Consider the following 13,731-nt stretch of genomic DNA (forward strand, 5'->3'; position numbering starts at 1 on the left):
GCCATGTTCAAAATCACTTCTAAATGACTCATAAGTCTCACTCCATCAATAAGTGCAAGCTACCTAATTTTACCTTCATGTCAGTGGTGCACAGGACATCTAATGCCGCAGGAATTGCCTAGCCTCCACTCAAGCCTAGATGGCAAGAAAACACCTAAAGCTCAGTTCCACAAAGATGAAATCTGTCTTACTTGGTCACCGATCTAAGGCACATGGCTTCACACCAAACTTGGCCTGGACTGCTAGCTCACTCAGGCTCACTATAAACATAATGTTCTACCTCATGCAACATATCACCAAACAAGTCCAGATAGCAAGGTGCCAGCAATGCCTCCTCCGGAAGATAAAACCATTCCTTTCACCCAAAGACATCAGAACTACAGTCTAGGCCCTGGTAATCTCCCGAATCAATGGAGAAACACCTTCCTCACCAGTATTCCAGTGATATGCCTTGTCACATTCAACCACATTTCTCTATCCTAAGGGTTCAACACTGGCTTCCATACCTGCTTGATCATTCGTTAAGACTGCTTGCATTAGCTATATGTCAAACACTTCTCACACACATGTCTACTAGTTGGACAACACTGTAGCTCCAGTGTGTTGTGCTCCTACACGAGCCAGGAGATTAAATGGGTATGCAAGGGTAAAAACAGGAAAGGTAGTCCCCTTGTAATAGATGTGTTCCACGCTATAGATTTGAAGCAGCCACATATCGGCTTCCAAATACTGTGATGCCCATTACGTGAGTGTGTCTTCTGATGAAGCATCACTTCCCGTAGGCACTAAGACACAGTGTCCACTGCAGAGCCATGAAATACCTGTGGTGTGTTACACAGGAATCAGGTGAGGCTGAAAGGGAGAAGGGCAAGATCCTGAAACACAGTTTCTGCTAGGAGGTGTGGAGATTATTAAAATCGAGCAGTCAGAAGAACAGTGTGGATTCACTCTACCCTACTCATCTCAGGCATAACTGTTGACTCGCCTCTCAGTATCAGTACCTCACGTTCTCTTCCTTGGTAGAGACGATCCAACCCTGAAAGCAGAGCAGTTTGCATAGGAAGCACAATGAGACAATTCCACAGAGAGATTCCCTAAATAAAAAGAAATATCCACAATAAATGTACTCCTTTCGTAAATACATACCTATCATATACACTGTCTGCTGACATGGATAATGTCCTCACAGCTTTATCATTAGACTATCCATTTTGATCTTTGGGATTTACATTCTGGTATATATTTCAATGAATAGCGATACATTTTAAGCTTCACTCCTCCTAGTCTTTACCGAGCAAAGCACACCTATATCAGACTTTATAGTACCCGTAAGTACCCGGCTTTGCCCTGGATGTCCATTCTCAGATTTCTTTTCATGTTCCACCGAAAAAGATGAACAAATATTGAGGTTTGCCACAAAGGGAAAACGCGATACATGTTAATTTCACTAATTAAATGAACACCACATTTTCATTCATCTCCGATTTAAATTCTAACATGAATACCATATTTGTATGCTTACTCTGAATAGTTGCAGTGTTGTTAGCAGTGGTGGTCATTTTCGCTGCTAAGCACATGCTGCAAATAATCAGAGTAAGCACACAAATATGATATTTAAGTGAGAATTTAAATCTGAGGGAAATACAAATTTGGTGTTCAACTAATTAGTGAAATTAACATGTATCGAGTTTATTTCAAAACAAATCAATGAAAAGAAAGACACAGTCACTCTCTTCAAAAGAAATTAAAAAAAAAACTGCAAGCCTAGTTCAGCAAGGACAGCGTGATGGGGAGCACTTTCTACAAATTACCTGTAGATGATGCGCAGAACACCACAAAACGTAATGCTGAAAAATCTAAAAAAAAGTTAATTATCTTGGGAATGGGATGACCAATCGAGCGAGGACTAGTTACATTAATTCAGCAATGAAATAAAGAATATTGCATGCAAAATTCATGACGCTAGACGTCACCGTTCATGAGGAGTTACGTCCCCAAGATCAATGCTATATTCAAACCCACAAACAAAGTCCCCACAAACAAACACAACTTTGTTATATATATATATATATATATATATATATATATATATATATATATATATATATATATTTATATTTATATATATATATTAAGCTGGCAAGTAGATCTGGGGATGCCTACAGTGCACTTGCATTTCTCCCCATCCAATTCAGTGTTGCATAAGGCAGAGTTGTGGTGCTCAGCTGCACCCAAATGGCTATTTTCACCTATCATAGTAACACATGCCTGAAATTCTAATATTATATTCATTTAGTTTGCCCAAACTGTTAAATTTCATTTGTAAGTATCTACCCAGCAGAAAAGTAATGGCCCCACACTATTCTTAATGGCTCATGTTTGTATGTTTTTCTCCATCTTAAAGTTTCCTAACCATAGCATTTAGTATGTTAGGAAATAAATAAGTGAAATCAAACAATTTCATAGTGATTTCACAGTTTGAGTTGTTTGGTTCTTAGTAGCCTGGTATACACAATTCCAGAATATGATTGGTTAAACTTGAGCTTTACCGTATGGTAAAGCTCAGGGGTTGACCAATATCATCAGCCTTCCCTGATCTACACATATGACTCTTTCCAGCACTGACCAGCATCTTCCCTCTCTGAAATATTTGGATGTGCTCATGCCAGCCCTGAAGGGCATGCAAAGCATCTTCTAAAATGGGACTGACGCCTTCCTCATGTCACAGGCCCCGTAGATGATTCTGATGACATGCAGATCATCCTACCTGCATTTTGCTGGAGCTGCTACCCCAGAGTCATTCATATCTTCCCCAGTCATATCTCTACTGATTAGTATCCAGTGACGAGATGCCCCAGGTAACCTGTCCTGGGATTCTAACATCTATAGACTCCTCTTTGGGTGGCTTTACTACCTTGCATTCGCCCTTGGGACATCTAACATGCTCTTTTTGGGCTGTGACCAAGAGCTAAATCTCTCCGCTTTACGTGTTATGAGATCATTCCTGAAGGAACTGTGCCTTGCAGCATCACAGTTCTGGATTTTCTTACAAAAACAGGTATTAGCACCCCTGCTCTCTTGCCTATGCACACCTCAGAGTGGGCATTACCATCCAGTAATCATCCAGAGCCAATGTTAAGGCTCTAACTTTGCTTGGACCACTTCTTTGGCCCAAGTGCCAATACTAGCAATGAATGCCCCATGCATATTTCTTTTTAATTGATTGCATTTTTTGTTTGTGTGCAACTCTTTGCAAGCTCTATAAAAGTGTATTTTTTTCAACCAAACTGATACTACATGTAATCCACATTCTAACAACTCTGATAATAAAAATGGATGATGATGCAACCATGTATTTTAAGAACCCTCTACTTTACATTATGAGGATATTTCATAGGAAGTGACCTTGGAATTCATGACCTTGTGATGAACCCTGTCTTCGGACATCTTGGTCTTCCTCTGTTTGGTAGAAACTCCTCAGTCACATGCAATTGGCTTATAACATATATTAAGAAGTATTCGTTAATATCTTAAGCACTCGTTTTGAGATCATTAATTACCTGTAATAAGAAAATGACATCACTATGCAACTGTAATAACTAATTTCAGTCAAATTGTGACATCACTATGCCTGCTGATCGAGCAGGCATAATGCAGAACTCCAGCTGCCACTGTGGCACTTAATTAAACCTGTGCCTAAGTGTCCTTATTACTTCTAACTTAGATGTACATTGGTGTGAATCGGTTTGACTCCGTTCGTACCACAGCAACAAAATAATATCAATATCAGAACAATGTAAAAAATAGAAAACCATGGAATAACAATAAAACTATAGCAAAATCAACAAAGATGAAACAGATCAATTCCCAAATGGTGAATTGAGTCAATAAATAAGAATAATTAGTTATTTATATAGAGCTTTCGCCAAAGCGCTGTACAGAGAACATATCTACATACCATTATCACCCAACTGAATTTGGCACTCATTTATTGATCTCGATGGATGAAAGGCTGGGTTGGTCTTGCCAGGATTCGAACTTGTGACCTGCAGATCACACACCTGCTGAGCTATCTTAATTGATATGCATAGGGCCTAATTCACAGAAGCGTTTTATGATGGCAAAACCCAATTGGAAAACGTTCAGTAAATCAGGGCCATAATGCTACTTCTTCAAGACGCTCGACTGAGGGTTTGAAACTTTCAAATCACTTGACATTTGCTCTCTCAGTGAATTGCTCAATCTGATGCAAACCCCATTGATATGACATCCTTAGTTATTAAATCAAAATTTCACTTTCAAGTGGAAGTACAGTCATTTTTACTCATCACTTTTAGTTTCAAACTATCGTAGTATTGGTACTAGAAATCGCCATAAAAAATGTATATGGCACAAAACTGGAAACAGTGTCTAATACTTTACAAAATACACCGTTTGCAGATGCTATGCACCCGTAGCATTGACAGACAGATTATAAATACCAACATGATTTTTTTTAAAGCAGCTTGATATTTCAACCTTTTCTTCTTGTGTAAATATGGATTATTTCAAGAGACTGGATGTGAAAACTTTACATATGTAAATGTCAGAAAACATTGCAAATCATTTGGGAAATGCCAGATATTCAATGTCAGCAGTTTTTCACTGCTTATATATTTACCACAGATTTTCTCACTATGATATCTGATATGATGTGCAGCAACAAAATCAGTCCATCTATGATGCAGATACACGATTGCTCTTTTTTTAAAATTATGTTTGCATCATTTTCATGCAGCTCTAAACTAAACAGTATTCAAATCAACCGTGTAACATATAATCAAGGATATGGAGGTCAGTGCCTGTGTAGGTTGAACCTCGTGCTAGGTATTCTGTTCATATATGTGAGCTGTCTGGGAATGGTTGTGGGAGCATGCATTGCGTACAATAGGGAGTTGGGGGGTCATTACGTCTGCTGGTGGCTGCCTGCAGATTTCATTGGTGTGGCTCATCTGGATGAAAGCTTCCATTATCCCTGTTTCTCCAGTGTTCTTTCTTCAAAAGATCGGTCTGCTTGGTTGCTGATTGCCAATGTTGTCTTGAAGGCAGGGGATGCTCAGTTTGTGGATGGCTCTAGATGTATTGAATACTGCCATGTTGGAACTGGCTTTGCATCAAGAGATGGATTGAGCAGACCACAGGCTGCATGTGGGGCAGTGTATAATGTATAGGTCACACATAACCTGGGCCCTGCATGCCATTAATAATAATAATAATAATAATAATAATAATTAGCATTTATATAGCACTATGAACCCTCAGGTATCTGAGCGCTGCTTATTATTACCCACGGTGTGTGGTGGTCATTTATCGACCTTGGAAGGATGAACGGCTGAGTTTGGCCCTTCCCAGGATTCAAACCTGTGTCAGCAGGCTCTTCACAGATGTCAAAGCAAGCATTAAATCTCAGTGACCTTGCCTAGACTTTTCACTGACTGCGCCAATCAAGATTGTTAGGGGATGGCGTGGAGATGACTTGATGCATGTGAATTTTCAGTCTATTTCAAGATGGATTGTACCTCCCACTGGCGGTCCGGGATAAAGGGCCTCATTTCGAGTTTGGTAGTATTTCGGTAGTAAATATGCCGAAATACAGCCAAAATCGAGGACCTTTACCACCACTTGGTCCTCTGGGTTTACCACAGGATTACAAATGGTGGTAGGGAGGGTTTGTCCCCTTTAATGGAGGTCATAGGACTCAATTGGGGATTTTTGGCAGATTTACCACTGGTGGAAATACTGAGTGGTAATTCCACCGATTTTTGTAGGAAAAGTGGAGAATTTATCTCCAGCATCAAACTGATAGTAAATCCTTCACTTTTCCGCCAAAAAATCAAATAAACTACCGCTTGGTAATTCTGTCAGTGAAAAGTCCACCAAAACGAGTGAATTTGTGGTGCAAGATGAATGGAGGATACTCCATTATTGTAAAAAAAAAGTGGCGGTAATGGAATTGCCGCAACTTTTTCCCCACACCGCCAAACTGGGAGTGAGACCCAAAGAAATTCCTTATGTTGTCCCAGAAGTATCCAAACATTCTTTTGTTGTTTGCAGCATCTTTTCTTATCATTGCACTAAACCCTCTAGTTTCCTCAGTTTCTGAAACATTGAGTCAGTTTGTTGAAGCAGGCAGGCTAAATGGCACTCACTACAAGGCACATTTGGCTCCTGTCCTCCCAACGCAGGTAACCTCTTACACTAATACCAACAATTATACTTTCGTGATGGCCTTTGGCCCCTTCCATCATGTATGGAGGGTATAAAGTGCATGCTCGATCACCATTCTGCATGCTTTTGTCCCGTCTTCTGGGGCAGGTGATCTCCCTGCTGGAAGGTATAAAGCCATTCATAGATTTTGTTCCTTTTCTATGATGCATATATTATAGTATGTACGTGACCTGAGATGCTCGTGCATGGCATCCCCTATGAAGGCAGCATCCAGATGTAGCTGTCCCTGTATTAGGCACCAATCATTGGGGATGCAACATGAAAGCATTTACCCACCACCGCTACACTGAGGCCAATCCAAGCGTCATGGGGTGTGAGACCTATCAACCATTTTTGTGCGCAGAAATGTAGGGTGCTTCTACATTACAAGAGCAGCCCTTTGCCAGGTTAGCTCTTGGCTCCATTCGGCAACTATTTTGGCAATATGCCCGAGACTGCGGACCATTACTGCATAAGGTAATGCCCCCAGCACCCATAGTTATGCGAGGGCCTTAACGAAGGCCCCAGGGGGTACTAATGTTCTTTTTTTCCCAGCTGCAAGACGCGTTGTGTTTCGCAGCTGGAAAATAATTTACAAAAGTATAAAAAAAATTGCCCGCCACAGACAGAAAAACATAGTCTGTTGTCTTTTTCCGTGGCAGCCATACTAAATAAAGAAAACATTGGAGAGAAGGGACTACTTGTAGTCCCTTCTCCCTTTCCATGGCAGCCGTTCATGTACATTTAAAGAAAAAGTCAACAGAAAAAATGGCCACCATGGTACACGGAGAAGGGACTACGTGTGGTCCCTTCTTCCTTTCCATGGTGGCCTGAAAGAAAAGAAAAAGAATAGCAAAAACTGGCACCACGGATGCACACGGACGTGAGTGGGTTTACCACCAGGTAAGGCTCGCAAATGCACCAATCGGTGCGTTTGTATCATTCGAAATAACCTGTGCCAGGTACTAATCACTTTGGACTACTAAAGAGTCCTCTACTCTGGCCCTCATGAAGGCTCTGTGGGTTATGGAAAGAAAAGAAGAGTCTCTCAACTCCCTCCATGAAGGAGAAGAGAAGGCAGGAGAAGATCTCGGTCTAGGACATACTCCTCTTGCAGCAGGACTCAGAGTAATGGGATTACTGATAAGTAATACTGTCATTATTTTATTACCATGCCCTTAATGCATACATTAACAATATAAATGAAAGCGACTGTGCTGAGACACAGCATGTCTTTCTTTAAAACAACAACACAACAGGGTACATGTAAACACATGTCATGACTTGTGGTCGGCAATGTCAGAGTAAAGTCGTTGTAACACATTGCTGTCCATCCCACCATCCACCCATACAAATTCATCACATATTCAAACAAATGCCAGTTCAGGCATTCTTTCATGAAGCACCCACCCCCCATCCACACAGGACAGGCCGGCACCTTACCTGTGATCCGCGTGGATAGTTCATCAGTGGAGCCATGCCGTGTTCTCTTCTTTCCTATATGAATGAAAGATGGATAATTGCTGAATGGATGGATGCATTTGCGGTTTTATATGAATGCATGATTCAATATGGGTGAAAGGATGAATGAATAAACAGCAGCTACACTAGAAACCTTCATGCTGGCACTGCTGACCAGACCTTTGCTAATCTATATCTATGTTTCATTTTAAGTCGATCATTATCGCATTACCATTTCTGTGAATAAGAACTCTCTCTCTCTCTCTCTCTCTCTCTCATTCTCTCTCTCTCTAGTGTTTTTCACCACTTTCTCAGGCAGAGTTGAAATAAACCTTTCAGAAACATTATAACATTACATAATCATACCTTTGACAATGGTAATGTCAGTCTTGTCAATGCCAGAAGGACCTATTTATTCAAACGCATTCAAATGTTCAATATACTGAGAGCAGGCTGAAACGGTCATTGTGGTTTCATTAATCACTATTCCAACTAATAGTCTCTTTGTAACCATAGATATGCAGGGATCACAACATTAAGACCTGAAACTTTTATTACATTTTTCCAAAGCTGTTCAAGGGCAGCCTTTCTAAGGCAATGGCTCCTTGCCAGAATCGAGCCCCATCTGCCCTCAAAAAGCCTCTGGCTCAAACACTTCCCATTTGAGGGTCCCTGTTGAAAGGCAGGCCCCACCTGTTCCTCGCGATTACAAACACATCATTTTTGGCCATTCTGAGGCACATGCCTGATATATATATATATATATATATATGATCGTGCTATTACTGATCTTGCAGAGACCGACATGAAACACTGAGTTTCAACTGAAATGCACATACCATGACTGACACTATACCATCCCCACAGGCCTTCCTGTAAGCCCTCCAACAGGGTAGGCTGTGTGCGTGTTCCCCTTTCTGTTCCCTCCTCTTTAGTTGCAATGACCCCTGACCCATTTCAAACAGTGTGACATTCAAACCTTGCAGACTACAATTTGTGTGTGTGTGGGCGGGGTCGGGCTTCAACATCTAACCCATGACTCTCTGAGCACAAACTACACATCAGGTGCACAGCCATTTACAGATAAGGAAAAAGCAACCCTGGGAGGGGCTATTTAATCTGTTATGTTCTACAGCGAGAAAGAGAAAGGAGAGGGAGAGAGAGGGAGAGAAGGAGGGAGATGAAGGAATAGAGAGGGAGAGGGAAAACATGTTCACAAGTAAATTTCTGTACTAGCTATAAAGGTCTATGAATATTTCAGACCCCAATGTTAAGGTACACACAGTCCAAATCATCTCCTCCCTCTTCTCTCCTTTATACCCAGTGACTACCCCCGCCCCATATTTGTTCTCTGCATTTGGAAGTGGCTTTATCTGTGACTCCATCCCACTACTTGTTAAACATAAGCTCAAATTACACAACACCTTTATGCATCTTTCAATTTCCGTTCGATTTGCAGGCACTGTAGACATTATTTAATCTCCTTGGAATATACAGTTTGTGGTTGATGTTTTAATGGAGGCAGTGGAAACTGTACTTTGAATCCCCACGCAATCCCTCTAAGAAATCAAATTTTTTTCTTGAAATCACTGAGGGAAATCTAACACAAAATTAAAAAGGAATGAGTGAATTTGCAATAACTTTCCCATTTCTCATTATTTACGCATTTCAGTAATTATCTGGCAATGTTACCAATTTAAAATATATAACTGAAATATTCATCTCGCTTTAAAATGTTGATTGACTACCATAATACGCGTTTTTCACTTTGTAATTACAAGTCAACTATTTCCTTCAAAATGTTATTACTTTATATTAAAATGTCTAGTTTCCCTAAATTAATTTGACCACGTATTAAATGAAGTGTAATGACACTGCTTTCTCACACCACTTCACAATATTTCTACATTTTATAAATACATAGATTGTACCAATCCAGCATTGTCTTAAAATCTCAAATATTATATTAAAAGATGTTGTGCAGTATATTCTGTGGTCCTGTTGGGAGCCATCATCCAACCCTCCAACCCCCACCTTGTGTCCCACCCACCCTTGGTGCAGCTTGCTTGGTTGCAGAAAGCTGCAAACATGTTTACAAGACATCAACACTGGTGCTCTCTGCAGAACTACCTAAATATATATGCTTGCCTGCCAGGCACTGAGACTACTCTGATTGCCAGTACAACCCATGGAAGCACTTTCACATACTCCTCTTTGCATTTGATCAGAAAGTTCAGGTGAGTAGCCAGTGCCCCAGTCCAAATGGGCAACAGGTGTGGATGCCCCAGATGTGCATGTACTTATGTGGAGTTCTGAGTGGTATCTCGTGGCTTTGAAAATGCTGTTTCAAGCACAGCTTTCTTCCACATCACTGTTCACCATCCATTATGGAAGGTGTAATTAGCCCAATGCATTAAAAATATCTGGTCTATATGAGACAATACCACCTGGTGTGGCTGTGAAATCCCTAGATGTTCTGATTTTTATTCAAATGAAATGACGTGGTTAATTCTGTTTCTGAAATGGGAGTCTGCTGATCAGACCCCCGTCATGAAGCTCAATGCCCAAAGCATAGTGCATCCATGTATCTTACCTGTAACAGTCTCCTGACATCTGCAGCTCGGGCTCCTCAGTGTAGAGGGCACAGTGGCACAGGGCAGGTTCACATAACATACATAATAAGACATAATTGGCTATGGTATGGGGACTGATAAGACCACACCATTATTAAAGCCCTCAATTCGATATCATGCAGGTGTCAGCACTTTGAACCCAAGAAGTTGATGTCAAGGCAATGCATAGTCATGGCTATCATAGCTGACTCCACTGCTCCAGGAGCCACAATAGCTAGGATGCTGACTTCAATTGATTCAAAGGGACAATCACAAAACAAAGACTAGCTTCACACACAATGGTGTTGCACACCAACGTTCCTTTGAAGCCAGCAGACATGGGACAGAGGCAAAGTTAGAGAAGCCAGAGAGGAAATGTGGCCATTAAAGGGGTTTCAGCATCCTGGTGTTCTGTTATGTCCCTTTTCCGTCTAGTCTCCTCCATTTCCTGCAGGACAAGACACCCTGGGTATGATGTCAGAGGCAAAGGTCACTTTTTATAGCAGCAGGTATTGCATCCCACCTTAAAGCAGGTAGCTTGTGTGCATTTTGCCTCCATTGGGCAGGGGTCTCCCAATTCCTTCCTTTGATTCTACTTTGGACATCAAGAATATGAAGAATACACATTTGGACCTCTATTGGGAGTGTGATCCACGTTCGAGTCCTCATTCACATCAGAGGAGAGCTCTGCCCTCTAAACATACCCTGGGAACAGTGGGAGAAAACTGCTGTGGACCAACCCTTGCCACTCTGCTAGCTGCAATGTCACCTCACTGGAGGTGTAGCACCCTTGCAGGTGCTGGCCATGCTCACTGGACTAGGAGTGCAGAGCAAGAAGGGTAATGCCTGTCCTAGAGCCCTATATTGGAATTCATTGCACCAAGGAAAACTGAGAACAGCCAAACCCCTGTTTAACATCATCAAACCGACTTTGAGCCGAATGTGACCATGTTCAACACCCTTCCAACCAAGACAGGAGCCGCAGTGCTGCTATTGGCACTTTCTTCAACTTCAAACAGCTTGCTGCACTTAGAGCCATGTAGACACCAGCTTGGCTCAGAGTGTTTCAAGGAACCAGAAGTGAAGCCTGGAACCTCAAGGGAGCAACTGAATTGAGCACCGACTCAATCTGCTGCACATTATCAAACTCACTATGCTGAATACTGCCTCAACCCAGCAGAAGCTATCATCTCCCCATTGACTCCATTGACTCCATCATTGCTCAAACTGATAGAAGATATCAAACTCACTGTTTTGAATGCTGGAATGACCCATTAGAAGCCTGCACCTTCCAACCACCTCAACGCTGACTGCTAGTTCGATTGCATTGACTCAAACCATGTTGACATTGGCTCGACCACAACCAAAGCACTTAGAATCCCAGTTTGGCACTGACAAACCTCCTAAAGACAGCAACAAGGCACTTTTAAGAGGCCTTATCCTCCTGGTCCACTGTCCGGGACCCTTGTGACCTGTAATCTCCCTTTTCTGGTGTGTTTTTCCAAGTATATCCTTTGAACAGTGGCTATGCTGCATGTGATTGCCTGACACTCACAGTGCCATACAGTTCTACAGTCTGCACTGTCTGTGTTCTTTTAACAGGGATGGGTTTTTGCTAGTGTTTTCTAGTTAGTTATTTGCCATTGTATTGTTTAATTGAAAGTGTATATTTTTATGGAACCTTGATTGGGCATTCTTTTTGTGGGGAGTTTTGTTCTATTGCTATTTGGGTAGCTACTTGTGTCATCTCACGACCCTCCTAAGACTTTAGCCTGCCCTCAGCCCACATCACCACAAGAGCCAAAGGAGGTATACCTGCCAGGCTGTGTCTGGTTTACCTTCATGGTGATCATCACTTCAGAATTGGCATTAGTGTGGCGCTGAGTGGGCAGTTTAGCTACTCTCATCCCTGTTCTCCTGCAGAGCAGAAGCCAGTTAGCCTCAGTCTCTCAGCTAGTGTACGAGTTAAGTGCAGTTTTTGAGCGTCCTCAATACACATGAAATGTAAATGCACACACTTTAGTAATAACTACGAAATGCACATTCGTCCTGCGAGTGCAGCACCATCTGGATCTTGAGAAATACTGCTGTTTAATCAGCAATGGCATTGCTTACACTATGGGCCTCATTACGACCCTGGCGCTAAGTGTTTAACGGCGCCGTAAAAGGCTGCGGCGCCGTTAAACACTTAGCGCCTTACTACGAGGTCCCTTTGCCTCTACACCAGCCGTTAAACTAGGGACCCGCAAAGGGACCTTGGTGCTAAGTACGGTACCGCAATTTGCGGTACCGTACTTAGCTCCTTCCCCAATCCCATAGAGCCCTATGGGGCGAAAATGGGAATGGGGAAGGGCCATGGTTCAATGGGGAATTACCGCCCCGCCAACCTTGGAATGGGGTGGTAATTCCCCATTGAACCATGGCGGACGCGTTACAACACCGGCACCAACCATGGTGCTAATAGCGCCATGGTTTAGCGCCGGTGTTGTAATGAGGCCCTATGTGTATGCTATATGGATGCTTCTTTACACGGACTATCAATATTGTATAAGCCTTGTCATGAATTGTAGTCCACAATTAACAGTTCTGACCGAATCCAACTTATCTCAAGGTTCATGTTAGTTTACTAAAACCCCTAAATCGTTTGGCCCAGAATATGTCTGCATTTAGGTATATAAAAACGAGCAAGGTTTCGCAGTACATTTAATACTCATACTTTGGTGAATATCCAACCCAACAGGGATTTTTTTAACCCACACATGTCTATAGTAGTGACGGCTTCCACCTACCATAGTCATATGTGGACCTAAGCAAACATGATCAGGTGAAGGAAGAATGCTTCAGGCTATGAGGGAAAGTCAGGGCTTGCAGACATTCGAACATTCCTGAAGCGCGTTTGAAAAATGTGTAATGCAGCAGGCAAGACCCATATCAATGTATGAATGGCCAGACCCTTCAAGCCATGTTTCAGAAAGTACGAAGAGTTAGAAAGAGAAAGGTTGGTAGAGAGAGAGAAAAGAGGGAGGGAGGGAGAGAGAGGGAGCGATAGAGAGATACACAAAGAGAGAGAGAGAGAGAGAGAGAGAGAGAAAGAAAGAGAGAGAGAGAGAGAGAGAGAGAGAGAGAGAGAGAGAGAGATAGAGAGAGAGAGTCACATGTCTGATTTTGCTAGGCTTTGAATAGGGTAATTTTTACCAAGTGAACATATCAAAACCAACCATCGTCTGCTAAGGCTTTTCCCCTCAGTACAGTATAGGCAGAATCTTGAAACTATGTAAGGCTGTTGGCGAACTTTGGGTGTCTTAAATTGAAGACTATATATCAGATGCAGGCTTGTTTTTGGTTTCAGTGTAGAGGCTTCGAGAGCAATTCAACATTTCCCAATTTTCTGATCCCCTTAGCAGGTTTAAAC

The 13,731-nt window shown here is 42.0% G+C and overlaps 1 protein-coding gene across 4 annotated transcripts in view; it reads right to left on the bottom strand.

Annotated features, from left to right (window-relative positions):
* Positions 1-13,731, bottom strand: part of SHISA6 (shisa family member 6) — a 1,483,380-nt gene that overhangs the window by 201,551 nt on the left and 1,268,098 nt on the right. For all 4 annotated transcript variants that reach the window (XM_069654522.1, XM_069654523.1, XM_069654521.1 and 1 more), the window contains one exon: positions 7,690-7,743. In XM_069654522.1, coding sequence (XP_069510623.1) covers positions 7,690-7,743 — 54 coding nt within the window. The remainder of the gene's footprint in view (positions 1-7,689; positions 7,744-13,731) is intronic.

The sequence above is a fragment of the Ambystoma mexicanum genome, chromosome 3q, assembly GCF_040938575.1.
Source record: "Ambystoma mexicanum isolate Mex_15411 chromosome 3q, UKY_AmexF1_1, whole genome shotgun sequence".
NCBI lineage: Eukaryota > Metazoa > Chordata > Amphibia > Caudata > Ambystomatidae > Ambystoma > Ambystoma mexicanum.